At 47.2% G+C, this 17,982-nt stretch overlaps 1 protein-coding gene and 1 long non-coding RNA gene across 2 annotated transcripts in view; both read left to right on the top strand.

Annotated features, from left to right (window-relative positions):
• The first annotated feature begins 879 nt into the window (after positions 1–879).
• Positions 880–5,407, top strand: LOC126510283 (uncharacterized). Its single transcript, XR_007594348.1, has 3 exons — positions 880–1,359; positions 4,585–4,664; positions 5,163–5,407. It is a non-coding gene; the product is annotated as an uncharacterized lncRNA (long non-coding RNA).
• A 2,667-nt stretch (positions 5,408–8,074) lies between these two features.
• The window catches only part of Scpep1 (serine carboxypeptidase 1), a 29,193-nt gene continuing 19,285 nt past the window's right edge, over positions 8,075–17,982 (top strand). Inside the window, exons 1-5 of the mRNA XM_050156785.1 lie at positions 8,075–8,231; positions 10,899–11,053; positions 15,632–15,721; positions 17,058–17,213; positions 17,853–17,927. Of these exons, the coding sequence (XP_050012742.1) occupies positions 8,156–8,231; positions 10,899–11,053; positions 15,632–15,721; positions 17,058–17,213; positions 17,853–17,927 (552 nt within the window). The 5' untranslated portion in view covers positions 8,075–8,155. The remainder of the gene's footprint in view (positions 8,232–10,898; positions 11,054–15,631; positions 15,722–17,057; positions 17,214–17,852; positions 17,928–17,982) is intronic.

The raw sequence follows: 17,982 nt of genomic DNA, 5'->3' as shown, positions 1-17,982 counted from the left end.
TCTTCTCACTGCAGTTTATTCCAGGACTTTATTCACTTTCTCTCTCTCTTCCCCTCTCTCTCCTGGGCAAACCTCTCCCAGCCCTTAAGTAGGCATGGGCTGCCAATCCCGGATTGCCAGGTGGGCACTGCCCATAGGCCCACGCACTTGCAAGCAGCTGATGATCATTGCGTGATCATAGCATAGGTCAGGCCTTAGCCATCTCAGGAGTAGATTATACATCTCCATCAGGTGTGATTCCATGCAGCTCGCTACAGTTAGTAACACAATAATTAAACAGAGAAAGTGAAATGACTCGTGTAGCCCCCCCAACACACAATGGAGCATCCTCCCAGACCCCAGATTAAGCACAAACCACATACAAACACCTGTTTCACGGAGAGATACTTTATTAAGCAGGAACGAAAAGTTAAAACAACTGCCCTCTGACTCAGGCAGAAAAACAGCAGCAAATGACGTTGCAGGTGTAACTTTTAACAGGAAAAGGGGAGGTCTGTGTGAGAATGGGCAAGGATGGGGTGGTAGAGGAGGATGAAGGGGAAGGGGACAAGGGAAAAGGGAAAGGGTGTGTGTGGGGGGAAAGGGCCAAGGAAGCTTTCTCTCCCCCCCTTCATAACCCACTAAATAAACTCTATTACTCCCCCCCCCCCAAAAAAAAAGAAACCTGACCCTGACTTGACCCCAAGACCAGGACCAAGGACTTGAAATCCCACCAATCCCTGAGCTTGTCCCAGAGTCAGGCCACAAAACCCCACCAATCCCAAGCCGCCCTGGAAATCTTCGCCCTGCCCCCCCCCCCCACAAGAAACCCTGTATAAACGCTGCATTCTGTCCTGTTAGCTGCTGCTTCTCACCCTAGTGGCGGCCGCCCTCCTGGATTCTTCCTTCCCAATACACCTCTCCTGGGAGGTTGGTTGTGTGGTGGCACTTTCACTGGAGCGGAGTCCAGCTGTGGCAACTTTCCCGAGAACAGAGCAAAACTATAACACCTCTGCTGGTGAAACTTTGCCCTAGAGGAGCAGAGCTGTTACATCTTTCCTGGGGAAACCCTTCCCCAACAGAGTAGAGTTGCTAACATTTGCATTGAGGAAACCCTTTTCCTTGGAGCAGACCTGTAAGCTGCAACAGTTACAATGACTTCACCGGTTTTCCTTGGCTCCCGACTGCCAGGAAACATTTCCATCAGAGCTGCAATGATAACATTTGATGTCATGAGTGGAATGGGTTCTCCTGGCGCCTGTGCTGCCCATCATGATCTGAGATGCAAGGGAACCCTAGCCCTCATCTCCAGTCCACTGGCAACAGACTCACCTTCCAGCTCACCAGTCACTCAGCACCCCATCCACCAGCAGTAACTGGGTAAGTTTCTCCTCTGGTTGGTGTAAACATTTCCCTGAGTCTGAGGACGTGACCACTGAGTATCCAGCATTTCTCTGATACTCTTGGAGATGGAGGTATCTTCATCCACATTCTTTAAGGCTATGGCTGGACCTTTTCACCTGACCCCATCCCACCACTGATGTGGGATTCCCCTCTGTATGCTGTAAATACCATTGTTTGATAAAGAAGCTGCTTTCGGCCTACTGCAGCGCAGAATAGAGCAAGGTGGTAGGAATTCCAAGCAGATAGAGGAGGAGAGAGTAGGCAGAGTCAAAGAGAAGCCATGTAGCCACTGCAGGAGTCAGATGCTGGACACTGGACAGAACCTTACTGGTAGACCACAACCATGTGGTGATACAAAGATTAATAGAAATGGGTTAATTTAAGATATAACAGCTAGCCAATAAGAAGTGTGAGCTTATAGGCCAATCAGTGTTTAAATTAATACAGTTTCTGTGTTCTTATTTTGGGTCTGAGTGACTGGGAAACAAATAAACAGCCTCCAGCTACAGGGTGGCGCTCAAACGTTTGGAGATGATGCCCATCACTCACTTTGGGTCTGGGTGCTTTTGTGCCCACAGGGAGTCAGGAGGAAAGTAGCTGAGACAATGCTGGCTGCTCAGCGCTCCCCATCTGGGAAGGCAGTGGGATCGGATCTGCTAGGAGTACACAGGCAAGAGAGTATGGCAGATTCCACCACCATACACAGAAATACTTCCAGGCTGCACAGTGCACTGTAAGGCAGATTTAGCTTTTACTCAGATTAAAAGGGTTTATATACTGCACAGTGCCACCCAGAGTTGTGGTGGTGAGGACGGCTCCTATCCAGCAGTCCCAGAGCGGGTAGTGAGCTACCACTGCCATATTGAAAGTCTAAGAGAGGCAGGGCCAGCATCCAGGGCCACTGCAACCAAGCTGCTTACCATTTTAAAAGTGTTCCTGGCCAAAATTACAGATTTTGATTACAGATTACTGATTATGGAAATGCAATAAAGACAGATTCAGACAGAAATAAAACTCTGAACACCATGTCTTTAAAAACTGTATGTAGGCTTGGGATAAAGAGGAAAAAGAGTATAGAGAGTTATAAAAGAAGCAAATAGTTTAAATAAATAAAGTCTTTAAAGAGACAGTAAGAAAGTACAGACAGCCATAGATTAAAGAAGTAAAGAAAAATAAGCCACATAAAGATGGAATATAAACAGAGTCTGGATTATATATATTATTGTGTTTTCTTTCAATTTTTTTACTGTGAATGAGCTAAGTACAGAGAGACATTTTATTGTATGGACTGCTAAGCTAAACCAGCATATATACTTTAAAGTTATCTTGACTTAATTTGGGTCTAAGGCTGTGTTGCTTTGGAAAAGAAGTTCTGCTTTTGTTCCACAGAAGATGAGAACCTGTCAATTCCTTCCAGACTAATGTGTTTTGATGGACCAAGACCCCCTGAAAGGTCTCCATGAACCCCTAAAATTACTTCACCCAACAAAAACCAGGAAGCAGTTTAGAGAGAACTGAGCCCAAATCCCCAAATAGTGTTTATAAATGTTTGTTTACATTTAAAGGGGATATGCTATAGAGATGAATATTTTGCACTGATATGGATCTTGGTTTATTGATACAAATTTAAGGTCAACTTTGTTATATTTATGATGTGGGATTCCCCTCTCTATGCTGTGAATATGATTGGTTAATAAACTGTCTTAGGCCTGCACAGGTTCTATGGGTAGGCGGGGAAAATTAAGCTGAATGCTTGGAGAAAGAAGATAAGAGTCAAGGAGAAGCCATGTAGCCCCGCCAGAGACAAATGCCAGAACTTTACCTGGTAAGCCACAGCCACATGGCAATACACAGATTACTAGAAATTGGTTAAATTAAGATGTAGGAGTTAGCCAATAAGAAGTTAGAGCTAATGGACTAAACAGGGGTTTTAAATAATATAGTTTCTGTGTGGTTATTTCTGGTCTGAGCTGCTGGGCTGCCAGGAAACAAACAAGCAGCCCTCCCTACAACATCTAAAATGTTTTAAGAACTCAGGACTCTTCATGACAATAAGACACATCTGCTCCTGGCAGCACCTATTACTTCAAGAGGAAGATGGGCATCAAAGAGGCTCCTAATGGAGTTTGCTAGCCATTTGGGCAAGATACTGCTCTTGCCTGGACTGCTTGATGTTATGTTGTATGAATTGTACATGCAGGATCCACGGAAAAACAACTGCTGAACTTGCCTAAAGGTGAGACAGTCCTTTAGGGTTCCTGCTTCATGGAAGAATCTGCCAGACATTCTGCAGGACACTGTCATGCGGTACTTGGCAACATCTGTCTAAATTATCGGTGCATGTGCTCTTTGACCTAGCAGTTCTAGGCGTCTAGCCTACCTCGAATCATAGGTGTTAGGCTATGTGCACAGACTCCTGTGCAATGATTTTGGCAACAACAGTTGCTTGTTTTGCAATGCTAGAGATTGAACACAGGGCCTTGTGCACACTGGGCAAGCACTCTACCACTAAGAAGCATCCCCCAGGCTGTCAACTTTATAATAAAAAGCTAAAGGCAAAATAAGCTCCATCAACCAGGACTGAACAGAGTAGATGAGTGAACATCCACATGAGGCAGAAGGAGGGCAGATTCCTTGTCACTGCTGGCGGGTGGCAGAAGCACCTTGCTCTGGGTTCCACTCCAGCTGCTGTGTGCAGATAGGCCGCAGAGAACACATTCATCTCGGGTGCCCTAGTTTACTAGTTTAACTAGTTTTACTGTATTTGGATGTACCTACATTTAAAGGTAAATTACCATTCCTGTTATCACATCTACAGCAATTTATTTATCATACATACAGTGTTCTGCCTGCAGGTCAGAAGGGAGTATCAGACCTCATTATAGACAGTTGCGAGTCACCATGTAGTGGCTGGGAATTGAACTCAGGACCTCTAGAAGAGCAGCCAGTGCTCTTCACCACTGAGCCACCTCTCCAGCCCCAGCAATTTAAATTTAGATGCTGAAGTTGAAAACAGGGCTCCAAACCAAGCTGTGCATCTAGCAGACCATCATTGCCACTCTCTGGGGGTGCCAGCCTCCAGCAGCACAGGGCTGTGACTTTTCCATCTGAGGGGAGTTAGGGGAAAAGGCACTCACAAACTCTCTTGATGATTTCCTTCTTTATTTTCTCTCTCTCTCTCTCATGTTTTTTCCCCCACAGATTTTATACCCCAACAGAATCATCCAGACAATACAAGAATCAAAACAGTTGCATTCCGTTTTTCAAGTGAATGATGAAAGGTAAAAACATGTTTTTCCCTCTCCCTCACATGACTAAACATTTTATGTCTTACAGGTGAAAAACATATTATCCTAAAAACCCACATACATTCATACCCAAGCAACTTGTTATAGATTAACTGTGCGGGTAAGCAAGGAGTTCTTGTCAGGTCTTTTACTGGCAGGCTGCAATTTGCAGTTACAAAGAAAGGGCCAATTACTTTATCAATATAAGTGAAAAGTAGTCTTATAAGGAATTCTAAAGGAGTCACAAGCCTAAACTTTTACGTGTGACAAAGAATCAGTCAACACTACTTTAAGTCTTTCGGGTGCATTCCATTCACTAATAGGGTTGTTTTATTGTATCAGGAGATTGAAGGCAGAAATGGGTATTAGGAATGAATCATCACCTTTGGTCATCATCCAAACCTAGCAAGGAGAGTGCGTCAGCCAGTAATAATTGTAATAATTGGGCTGCTTTGTTCTTGTTCTCTGACCTTTTTTTTTTTTTTTTGACAGGGTTTCTCTGTGTAATAGACCTGGCTATCCTGAGCTTGAGCTTGCTTTGTAGACCAGGCTGGCCTCGAACTCACTGAGATCCACCTACTTCTGCCTCTCAAGCACTGGGACTAAAGACATGCCCACCACTGACCAGCTCAGCTATCAGCTATGTGCCTTTGTTTTAACTTTGTTATTAGGCTTTTCACCTCAAAGTTACTTAACTAAAACATCTTAGTCTAATTTTGTTATTTTTCAAAGCTTTGTTTTAGCTGTGATGCACTCCAAGACTGTTGAAATAAGGAGCGGTGGGGCTGCGTCCCCAACACCCCGGCTGCTTGGCTAGCTCATGCCCGAAATAACAACACACAAACTGTATTCATTTAATGATGTGGGAGTGTCATATATCAATCTGTTGATTTCATTGGTTAAGTTATAATAAACCAGCTGCTTGGCCTCCTGGCTTGGAACATAGATGGGAGGAGTAAACAGAATAGAATTCTGGGCGGAAGAGGAAGTGAGGTCAGACTCTGCTCTGCTCCCAGAGAGACGCCATGCTCAGCTCTCCTGGGTAGACGCAAAGATGGATGGAGGCTAGAATCTTCCCGGTAAGCGCACCTTGGGGTGCTTACAAACATCCTTAGAAATGGGCTAGTCCAGGTGCGAGAATTAGCCTGTAAGGTTTGAGTTCATGGGCCAAGCAGTTCTTAAATGAATACAGTTTGTGTGTTGTTATTTCGGGCATGAGCTAGCCAAGCGGCCGGGGTGTTGGGGACGCAGCCCCGCCGCTCATATTTCAACAATTTAAGAACTGCTTGGCCCATGAACTCTAGCCCTTATAGGCTGATTCTCGCACCTGGTCTAGCCCATTTCTAATGATTGTTTGTAAGCACCCCAAGGTGCGCTTACCGGCTTACCGGGAAGATTCTAGCCTCCTTCCTGCTGTCCGGGAGCAGAGCAGAGTCTGACCTCACTTCCTCTTCCGCCCAGAATTCTATTCTGTTTACTCCTCCCACCAATGCTTTAACCTATCAGGGCCAAGCAGTTTCTTTATTGCTCAGCCAATGAAATCAACAGATTGATGACACTCCCACATCACAAGACCTGTGAACACATCTCTCAATGTTAAGGTTGAAAGAATTTAAACTAGTTGAGCTACAGGGACTCAACTGTTAGCCATTAACTTGAGCTACAACCCATGCAGCTCCTTAGGTGAGACTCAGACCCTGGCTGCGAAACATAATCTCGCATTTATTTTTATTCATCAAGACTCTGTGTAAGCTATCAGTATTGTTATCAAATCAAACAGTTCAGCTTAGGGAGGGGTCATCGTCTTGACAATCCACAGGTAAAAATGCCCAGTAGAACGGGATGTTTCCAAGAGATAAGCGGAGATCTCCCCACATCCACTCACATCATGCTAGACACCGGAGAAAGAGAGCTGCAGCAAACATGTAAAGACACAGCAAAAGCAAAAGACATTCCATGGTCTGTAGTTCTGTGGCCTTTCCTAAGCTGGATTGGTCCATCAGAGGATGCCCTTCAATTGCAACTCGCTGCTTCTGTGGCATGGCCAACGGCAGGCACATCATCACACATCTTTCGGGTTACCTGTGACCTACACTCAACAGCTTGAAGTGCCGCTTGGAATAAAGCAACCAGTTAAAAAGCATGTCATTTGGAAAGGTTCAGTAAGATAGCCCTCTGGAAAACCGCAGAGGAAGGGAGGAGCCCCAGATACCCCTCTGGTCTTTGTGGGTTTCCTTGCAAACAATGATCTCTAGAATATTTCATCTCTGGTACTTTCCTGTCGTGACCTTTATCAATCATATTTACAATCTGCCTCCGCCTTGAATGGAGGCTTAATTTTTTTCAGATGTATGATATTGGTCACATGTTATCAAGAGAGCAAAAATACATTTTTTTTGTTTTTAGGAAGATATAACCAAAACTTAGTCGGGCAGTGGTAGTGCACGCCTTTAATCCCAGCACTTAGGAGGTAGAGACAGGTAGATCTCTGTGAGTTCAAGGCCAGCCTGGTCTACAGAGCAAGTTCCAGGATAGGCTCTAAAGCTACAGAGAAACCCTCCCTCAAAATCCCCCCCCAAAAGATATAACCATAAACTTATGGGTAAATGGTTGTATATGATCTATTTTTGTGAATTTCTAATATATTCATGATACATGCGATTTTTTTGCCGGCATACTTGTACGTGAAAATGTGTGACTAAGGAAGAAGGTGCCAGATCCCCTGGAATCTGAGATGTGGATTTAGGGATGGTTGTGAGCCACCATGTAGGTGCTGGGAATCAAACTCACGTCCTCCGGAAGAACAGCAAATGCTCTTAATCTCAGAATCATTGCTCCAGAATGATGTTTTTAAAAACGTATTTCTGCAAATGGAATGTAGTCTTAAATGACCTGCTGGTTTGTGCTTCATTTCACTTAATATGATTGGAGCCAAATGGAGTTTCAAAAATGCCAGGCCTGGGACTGAAGAGATGGCTCAATGGTTAAGAGCATCTGTTGCTTTTCCAGAGGACCCAAGTTCAGTTCCCAGTGTCCATGCTGAGCCTCTCATAGCCACCAGTAACTCCAGCTTCAGGGAACCCCACTCCTTTTTTTGCATAACTGCACACACGCACACACATAAAGTAATAAAAACAAGTCTTACAAAATGAAATACTAGTCCTTTTGTTGGCGAAGACAAACACGGGCAGGTCAGGGAGGATGGTAGTTATCCCGCTGTAGTTTCTCAATCCTTCCCTACTTTGTAACCCAAATCAAATGTTACATTAACACAGCGAAGGATGACCTAACTTGGCAGATCCACCTGAAAGCCCTGACGGGAGGTCCTGGGTAGGTCCGACCGGCAGAGGGCGCGCCCGCCGAACACTGGGAGCCTCAGGGCCCACTTAGGCCCCGCCCTGACTCCGCCCAGGCCCCACCTACCGCCGTCACGCGCTGGCAGGCTGGGTTCAGCCTGTTGCTGATGCTGCGGCGCTGTATTCACCATGGGGCTGGCGTGTCGAGTCTATCCTGTCCAACTGTGGCTGCTGCTGCTGTCGTTCCTACTGGGCCTCGGCGCAGGTAGGTTCCCGAGAAAGGCGGACCAGTGGTGGGTGCCTCCTTCTCGAATTTGTTACTGAATTCGTGATATTTTTTTAAAAAACACCTTTCCCCCTCCCCCCCCGTTCTTCCCTTGCATTACTTTATATCGCTTTTGAATCTTCTAATTTTTAATTTATGTTTTAGTTCAAAGTTCCTTTTCTGCCATTTCCTGGTTCTGGGTGCTTCCTCTACGCGGAGGTAGAGGTGGTTGTACAAAAACATACGGTTTCAGGAAACTGCTGATGAGTGAGACTTTAAGGTCTAAAGGCCACCTCCCGTTTCTGCTTGGTTGACTGCCTAGTGACTTGTAGGGTCATTTGATTGAACTGAGATCAGAGGCCAAAGAGACCCCTGCAAATCCTACTACGCTTGAGGTGTTGCTTTGAAACAATGCTTGCCCCCTCTGCTGGGTTAGAACAGACAAAGTGTCAGCTGACTCCACTGGCCTGTTTTGGGGCAAATGCAAATTTGTTTTTTGCGGAATGATTTGGAAGTGGACTTTCACTTTATTTACTTATTTTCCCGAACCAGGGTTTCTCTCTGTAACCCTGGCTGTCCTAGAACTAGATCTGTAGACCAGGCTGGCTTTGAACTCATCATAGATCTGCCTGCTTCTGCCTCCTGAGTGCAGGGATTAAAGGCGAGCACCACAACTCCTGGCAAAATAATTTTTTATTTTTGTTTTGCCTGTATGTATGTTTGTGTTACTATGTATATACCTGGTGCCCTTGGGGGTTAGAAGAAGGCATTGGATCCATTGGAATCGGAGTTACAGAGGTTGTGAGCTGCCATGTGGCTGCTGGGACTCGAACCCAGGTCCTCTGGAAAAGCAGACAATGCTCTTACCAGCTGAGCCAGCTTTCCAGCCTTTATTTATTTACTTATTTATTTTGCATTTTTTAAATTTGTTTTGTGAGTGTGGAAGGGGTTTGCATGTGCCACATTGTGTGTGTGTGTGTGTGTGCGCGCGTGCATGCGTGTGTACACGCAGTCAAAAGATAACTTGGGTAAATCAGTTCCCCTACTGTGTGGCTCCCTGGGATTGAACTAAGGTTTCCAGGCTTGGTGGCAACTGTCTTTTACCCCCTGAGCCATCTCACTACCCCCTCATTTTTCAGTCTTACTGCAGGAAAAATATTTCCTAGTCTGAATCAAGAACAGAGAATTCTAACTGGTCCCAAACTGGCCCCTTGCTGTTAGGAAGCTGCCTAGCAGGTCTGCGTTTCTCTTATGGAGAACAGGGACTCACTTGACCCTACAGTTCATGCTTGGGAAAGGGAAGGTATTCCTTCCCCAACCCCCTTATATTCAACAGTAGTCACTGCCAGGGAAGGGAGAGAAACGCCAGGGGTAGATGCCAGGGTCTTCAGCCTTGTCGGTCATTTTCAAGGAAACTGTAATTTCATGATATTTTATAAACACAGCCACATCTGTCATTTTTCAGCCTCTTTTTTTTTTTTGGCTCCTTAGTTGTTTTCTGGCATGCACACGTGTATATGTTTGTGTGTGTGTGTGTGTATGTGTGTGTGTGTTAAGGTTTCTTGTTTCTCCAGTTGGCCTCAAACTCAGCATGTGCTTAGACAGGACATGGACTCCTGACCCTCCTGTCTTCCATCTCCCCAGGGATAAGATTATAGGCCTGGCCATAAGACAGCAGCATCTTTTTTTTTTTTTTAATATTTATTATGTATACAATATTCTGTCTGCGTGTATCCCTGCAGGCCAGAAGAGGGCACCAGATCTCATTTCAGATGGTTGTGAGCCACCATGTGGTTGCTGGGAATTGAACTCAGGACCTTTGGAAAAGCAGGCAATGCTCTTAACCACTGAGCCATCTCTCCAGCCTAGACAGCAGCATCTTTTCACCCACCTCTATCTCTTCCTGCTGGGCCCACTTTTTGTTATTTTACTTGCTGAAGAGGATTGAAAGCAGGAAGGAGAAGGCAGCGAAAAGCAGAAGCCACGCAGGGATTCTTCCCTGCATCTCCCATCCCTGCTTGCCCCACCCCTACCCCATCCACCCCCCCCTTGGCTGGGAACTGAACCCAGGGACTGGCACAAGTCACGCCAGCGTTCCACAACTGAGCTTCACTCTCAGACTTCTTCTTTTACAAATGGTCTCACTGTGTGGCCCAAGAGAGAAGTGTTGAGTTTCTCTTTTCCATAGCTGAGGTCTGTGGGTTTGTTTATTTGTGTGTTTTTGAACTTGGGTTTCACTTTGTAGCCCTGGCTGACCTGGAACTCACTTCATAGACCAATCTGGCCTCTAACGCACAGAGATCTACCTGCCTCTGCCTCTAGAGTGCTGGGATTAAAGGGTACACAAGCAAGCATGCATGCCTCCTTCCTTCCTTCCTTCCTTCCTTCCTTCCTTCCTTCCTTCCTTCCTTTCCTTCTCCCTTCCTTTTTTCCTTCTTCCTTCCTTTCTTTCTCTTCCTTCTTTCCCTCCCTCCCTCCCTCCCTCCCTCCCTCCCTCCCTCCCTCTGTCCCTTCCTTTTGTCTTTGTTTTTCCTTATCAGCATATATACTGAGTAGGTGAATGACCTAAAGCATACAAGATCATCTCTAGCCTGGATGACCATCTCCACCAGGCTTGAAACTCATGCGGGCATTAGATATTCCTCAGGAAATGACACTGAGCTTCAGTTTCAGGAGCTGCCATCGACTGGCCCGCACAAGAAGGCAAGGAAGCATGGGATTATGTGACCGTCCGAAAAGATGCCCACATGTTCTGGTGGCTCTATTATGCTACCAACCCTTGCAAGAACTTTTCAGAACTGCCCCTGGTCATGTGGCTTCAGGTAAAGTAACTTCTTTGCCTTCAAGTCAGGCCCCCTTATACCTCTCTACTTGGTTCTTACGAGCAAGCCTGGGCTCAGTTTGGTCCAGCCAGTCCCGGGGGCTCCTCACGTGCCACTGAGACAGCTTGAAGCAAGGGTGTGTCAAAGGGAAACCCTGTTTACTGGTCTTAATTTCATTCATTCATTCATTTTGAAGACAGGATCTTGCTCTGTAGCCTAGTGTAGCCTCGAACTCTTGGCAATCCTCCTGTCTCTGCCTCCCAAGTGCTGAAGTTATGGGTATGCACTCCAGTCCCTTACTTTCCAGGGACGTTTTATATTGAGTCCAGACAGTTTCAAGGGCCCTTACTGAAAGCTGCCAAAGATACAGTTGGCTTTCGACAGACAGAGGTGTCTGAAAAGTTCTGAACCAAAGGTTGAGGTATCCCAATCCTGTTCACTTCTCCCTCTCCACACAGTCCTGGGCTCCAGCTTCTTGTATCCAGAGAAGCCATCTGTTTTTTTTTTTTTTAAACTTTGAGGTTGTAATCTAATTACAGCATTTCTCCCTTCCCTCTCCTCCCTCCACCCATCCATGCACCCTTCCTTGCTCTCTTTGAAATTCCTGGCTTCTCTTTTCATTCATTGTTTTTTGTTTTTGGTGTGTTTTTTTTTTCTTTTGTTTCCCCCCCCCCCTGTACGGGGTTTCTCTGTGTTAGTTTAGAACCTGTCCTGGAACTCACTTTATATAGCCCAGGCTGGCCTCGAACTCACTTGCCTCTGCCTCCCGAGTGCTGGCATTAAAGGCGTTAGCCACCACCGCTAGGCCTTTTCATTATTATTGCATGCTTATGTATATACATGTATTTTTCTAAATATAACATACCAGTTCTTTGTTCCTTAGCATGAATGTGAGATCACACCCTTCTTCTCCATTGTGTGTTTGTATTTTAACCCTGAATTCCACGTCTAGAGCTGAAGTCAGAAACCTGTGAACTGTTTAGGGATAGGCAGAGATGCCGTGGCAATCTTATGTCCCCTTATGGTGGCCTCGCCCACCCGGAAGACTAATCTCTAGGGAGGGGCTGAGGTACCTTGAAGTTCTGGATGTCTCACCTGTAATTAGGGCACCCTGGTACTCACCTTTGTGGGATATGGGTGAGGCTTCCTTCTCAAATGCCTGCCAGAACTGAGGCCTTGCCCCAAGGCCGGTCACTGAAGACTTTAGGTCTGGATGCAGTGAAGATCACCAGTTTTGCTGTAGGATCTTTACAGCCTCTGTGGGGGACTGGAAATATGGCTGGCCTGGTGGCACAGCTGAAGATGTTCAGGAGTGGAATCCATGTGTCCCGGGTCTGGCAGCTGGTTTTGAATGTGTGGCATAGTTTCCTGGAACAGCAGTCTGGGCCTGCTGGTGGGGACGCCTGGGTTTTCAGCGCCCTCCTTCTACTTTTAGCCACAGGGAAACACTTCCCTTCTCTGGACTTTAGTTTTCTTAGTGGGAGTGGGGGGTGGGGATTTCAGTGGTTTTGAGAATCTTTGTTAATCAGCAGAAGTTTTTGGCTCAGATGAAGCTGGCGAAGGGGAGGAAAAAGGAGAAGTGCTGAGACCAGGGTGGAGAGGCTGCTGAGCCCTAGGTGAGCGGCTGCTGAGACCAGGGTGGAGAGGCTGCTGAGCCCTAGGTGAGCAGGTGCTGAGACCAGGGTGGAGAGGCTGCTGAGCCCTAGGTGAGCGGCTGCTGAGACCAGGGTGGAGAGGCTGCTGAGCCCTAGGTGAGCAGCTGCTGAGACCAGGGTGGAGAGGCTGCTGAGCCCTAGGTGAGCGGCTGCTGAGACCAGGGTGGAGAGGCTGCTGAGCCCTAGGTGAGCAGCTGCTGAGACCAGGGTGGAGAGGCTGCTGAGCCCTAGGTGCCTGGCTGCCTCTTTGTCCCCAGCTACTCCAGGGCGCTTTTCTGTTTTTCCAGTAACTGGTTTGAAGCAACCAGTTCCAGTGGTTCCAAGTTTGCCTTCCCTGAAGAAGGCCCTGGGTTCTGTCCCCAGCACTACAGAACACAGTATGAAACCAAAACCGGAATTGCCAGGCAGCGTTTTGCGTGACCACGGAGCTTTCTTTGTGCTGTCTGCCCCGAGTGTCCGCCTGGCTTGGGAGGGTGTCGTGTGTGGCTTTGGTTGGGTTAATCCTCCAGCTGAGATTCTATGTGAAGGGTAATGGCTGAGGACACAAGTCTGCTCTTCTCTGCTTCCCCAGAGGCCTAAGGAAGAAGAATAAAATATGGTTGAGGAGGAAACAGTTAATTTAGATGAAAAAAAAAAAAATCTAGTTAGCAGCCTTCCAAGGGCTCATAAGGTAGCATCCTGGGGCAGTGACGTTCTTTGAGAATTGAGGTCAGATCATAGTAAGCTATTTTGGGGATAGTAAGCTATTTTTCAAGTCATTTAAGCATTTCAGTTCATCACCGATGCATTTATCATATTTCAGTGGACCCGTGTCACCCCGAGTCTCAGCTGTATAGATCAGCTGTTTCCAGAGTTTCTGGGGGAGATTTTGTGATCATTTATTGTTATTATAATTATTTTTATTCAAATAGCAGGGACTTCAGCTATGGCTGAATTTGGATTTAGATACCCATCACTCGGGTACAACTGAGTCAGTGGGGCTAGTTTATAACCACAGTGCTGTGGAAGTGGAGGCAGGAGGATCCCTGGAGCCCACTGGCCAGCCCGGCTAGCAGAACTCATCAACTCCAGGTTCAGCGAGAGACCCTGTCTTAAAATGTAAGGTGGAGAGTGACTGAGGCAGACACTCAGTGGTCGTGCGTGCACGCACGCGCGCGCACACACACACACACACACACACACACACACACACACACACACACACAGTGGAATCTTCCAGTCAGTCTCTCCTAGCTACTGGAAAAGGGAGCAGAAATGGAAAATGGAAATTCTCTTCCAATGGCCCAGGCCCCAACATTCTCAGTCATGTTTGCTGCCAACTTTGGCTTTCTTCCTGCCCGCACTGATAAGTCTTTCCGGCCGCCCTTCGAGGGTGCACACTTCACTAGTGGCCTGTGTGTTTATTTCAGAGCCACACCACTTCTGAAAGTTGTGATTCTAAGCGGCCACGTGACTCATGGTGCAGGTGTGGTTCCTCACACACACCCCCATCCCGATGGTAGAACGTCCGAGTTGCGCCCTGCCCCCTGGCGCTATCTGTGGCACAGCGATGGGTGTCTCCAGCTGGCTTGCAATCTTTTCATCACTGTATTAAGAAATCTTAGCATGTGAAGTGCTTGTACTCACAGGGCAGCTGGGCCTCTGAGTTTTAGCAAGGAGGTTAGTGACAGTTCACAGCATCAGTGTGGGCGACACCTGGCCGACAGGGCCTGTTGTCTTCTGCCAGCCCTGCTTCCCCTTTGTCCAGTCTTCTCTTTTTGGGAAGGGCAGTGTCTTGCCCAGGCTAGGCTTGAACTCAGTAATCCTCCTGCCTTTGCGCGCAGTGCAGGGATTATGGGTGTCTGTCACACCCCAGTCAGTCTTTAGATTTCCCTGGCTTCCCCTGTGCCATCTGATTCTTCCCTTTCCCTTCTTCCTTCTGTACCCATCCTTCCGTGCCCTGAGACACTGTATACTAGGGCACGTCTCTGACTCCACCCAAAACGCTTTCCTCATCCCTGCCCCCAGCTCGTGTGGATCCCCTAGAAAAGCTCCCTCCTTTTCCCTGACCATCTCCCAGAAGACCTTTTCCCGTCATCAAGCCCACCCCATTTTGCCTGCTTGCTTGAGTACATAGGAACCCAGTGCCTTTTGCAGTTTGGGGGCCCTGGTACTAATCTTCAGTTGAGTCCTACCTCTTTGCTGCCCATATTAACCCCTTCATGTCACGTGTTCCCACCCCGAGACTTGTGCATTGGCTGTGGTGTACACAGAGACGAGGCTTATCCAAAGTGCCCCTCAGGCTTGGTACCTGGCTGTCCACTGGGCCCCTAAGGAGAGAGTCTCCCAGCTTTGGGCTGAGGGGAAGGAAAGAGTCAAAAAGCCCAAGTTATAGTTCCAGTGGAGCCTGCAGTTGCTCAGGGGCCCAGAGCTAAGCTGTTCTACCCCTTCTCGTGCTTTTGGGCTCTTTGAAATGAGAGAGATTTAGAGATGTGTTTTGAAGGTCTCTTATGATGCTAGAACCGGTGAGCCCCAGGACAGGCCTAAGTTTAAGTCCAGAGAACCAAGAGGCAGGAAAGGCCACCTTGGACCTCTTAAGTCATCTCCATTGTTTTCAAGAGAGACTAGCTTAGTTCCTGCAGGAGTTTGGTGGATACAGAAGCTCCTGGAAAATATGGAGCTGGAGAAAACATGTCCTTTGCTTTTAAATTTTTGTTTGTAGCTGAGGATGACCTTGAGCTCCTGATCCCCCTGCCTCATCCCCCTCAGTGCTGGGATTATAGATGTGCACCCCCCTGCCCAGCTGAAAACGTATCCTTTGTACAGGCCGGTGCAGCCATCACTAGGTGTCCAGGTGTTTTCCTGGGTGTGCACATCTGTTATAATAACCGGGACTTGGTTGCATTTTCCTCTGGGTTAATGTCCATTTCTTTCTCTTCCACAGGGTGGTCCAGGAGGTTCCAGCACTGGATTTGGCAACTTTGAGGAAATCGGGCCTCTGGACACCCATCTCAAGCCACGGAATACCACCTGGGTATGATAACATCCCTCAACTGTCCCATCATCCTCCCAGAGGCTGGGCCCCATCGCTCCAGCCAGGCAGGGTGGGGCCACAGAGTTAGCACCCTGGTCCTCCTGCAGCGGTCTCTCTTGGCCCAAGAGAGTTCTAATCTTGCTGCTGGAGTGCAAGAGTCATCACTCCCCTCCCCAGCCTTCTTCCCACATCTGGAACCAAAGGCAGGAAGGAAGATGGGAGCAGAGAAGCTAAATGAGGAGGGTCTTGGGGGTCCAGTCTTGATGCCACTGTCCGTCCTCTATGGGATTGCACAAATCCCGGGCCTTTTCGGGGTTTCTGCTTCCTGATCAGTGAAGAGCATGGCTGGATATGCATCCCCGAGGCTCCTTCCAGATGCACAATTTAGAATTCTCATCCTCTTTGAAAAACTTAGTTCTTGCAGTGTAAACAGGAAGGTGGGCCAAGGTGGAGATTAGATTCATCCTGAAGAGAACTGCTATGTGATACCCATATTTCTTTTTAAAATATTTTTGAGACAGCGTCTCATGAAGCCTAAGCCAGCCTCCAGTTTACTGGGCAGCCACGATGCCCTTAAACTTCTGATCCTCTAGCCTCTACGTCCGTGTGCTAGGATGATAGGCATGGTCCACCACCCAAGTTTATGCAGTGCTGGGGATCGAACCCCTTCAGGCATGCTAGGCGAACATTGTAAGGCTGAGCTGCGTCCTCAGCCCTTGCCGTCCGCATTCCACGTGTATGTTCATCCCCTCCGATTACTGCTCAGACTGATCCAGCCTGGTACTCCCTGCACTGTTCCCTGTAAGTGTGCTTCTGTGTGCTTCTGAGACGTGGTGGCCTAAAGGCTTTGTTCCTATGTGTGCGTTCATCTTGTCTCACCTTTCTTTGCTGCAGTTTATATTCCTGTTCCCTTAAAAAATCTTCTTCATTTATTTTGTACATTGTGTGTGTGTGTGTCCGTCCTCGTCCACCTTGGGTTGCTGTTGTTTTGAGACAAGGTCTCTTATTCTCTTATCGGTCTGAAACTCACCATTTAGGCTACACTGCCGAGTGAAACCCATCTCCACCTCCTCAGTATTGGAGTTACAAGCATGCACTACCTTGCCCAAGTTTTTTTTTTTTTGACATGGGTTCTGAGGATCAAACTCAGGGTGGTATGCTCATAAGGCAAGGACTTTACTGACTGGGCTATTTCCTCAGCCCCTAAAATCACTTCAAGGAATAAGAAAAAATCGGCACACTGGTGTTATCGTTGATGTGGTTTTGCCAACTTGCTAGGAAGATCTCTGGTGACTAACCGCTGGTTGCAATGGTTGTTTCTTCGGGGTGCCTGCAGCTGCAGTCGGCCAGCCTCCTGTTTGTGGATAACCCTGTGGGCACTGGCTTCAGTTATGTGAACACTACCGATGCCTACGCGAAGGATCTGGACACAGTGGCTTCAGACATGATGGTTCTCCTGAAATCCTTCTTTGATTGCCATAAAGAATTCCAGGTAATTCTTTTTTTTTTTTTNTTTCCTTATTTCTTCAAATTTTTATTTCCAAATGGTCTCTTTCCAGCAAAATTGTTTTTGTTTTGTTTGGTTGGGTTTTTCTTTTTCTTTTTTGTTTGTTTTTTTTTTGTTTTTTGAGACAGGGTTTCTCTGTGGTTTTGGAGCCTGTCCTGGAACTAGCTCTTGTAGACCAGGCTGGTCTCGACCTCACAGAGATCCGCCTGCCTCTGCCTCCCAAGTGCTGGGATTAAAGGCGTGCACCACCACCGCCCGGCTCCAGGTAATTCTTCAGCTCAGCTGTGAAAGCAAGAAGGACAAGGTAGCCTTCAGAATATTAAGTTCCCAAAAAAGTTCAGTGCCATGGGGCAGCCAGGAATGTGTAGAGAGTCCCTGTCTTGAAAACAAAAGCAAACAAAAAGAGTTCACTGGCAGCTGGTTCTCAGAGACTTCCTCTTTTCTTCCTGGGTTGTGGGCTCTGACTTTCTATCGCTCAACTAGATGTCCATAATCAGATCACAGGCAAAGACAAGCAGACTGGATTTATCGACCCCTGCACACTATAGAGATCTGGAGATAGTGCCTATGAGTTGAAAGGCAATCCGGGTGTTTTAACTCTTCGTAAATTCCTTTCCTTGCTAGACGGTTCCGTTCTACATCTTCTCCGAATCCTATGGAGGGAAAATGGCTGCTGGCATCAGTCTAGAACTTCACAAGGTAAGTGGGAGGTGACTTTGTGGTGATGGTGTGGAACAGACCTTGTTGTTCTGTT

This window comes from Alexandromys fortis, unplaced genomic scaffold (genome assembly GCF_014885135.2).
Source record: "Alexandromys fortis isolate MF-2015 unplaced genomic scaffold, M_Fortis_MF-2015_v1.1 scaffold_31, whole genome shotgun sequence".
Lineage (NCBI taxonomy): Eukaryota > Metazoa > Chordata > Mammalia > Rodentia > Cricetidae > Alexandromys > Alexandromys fortis.
The sequence above is the reverse complement of the archived record's forward strand: the minus strand, read 5'-3'. Positions and strand labels throughout refer to the sequence as shown.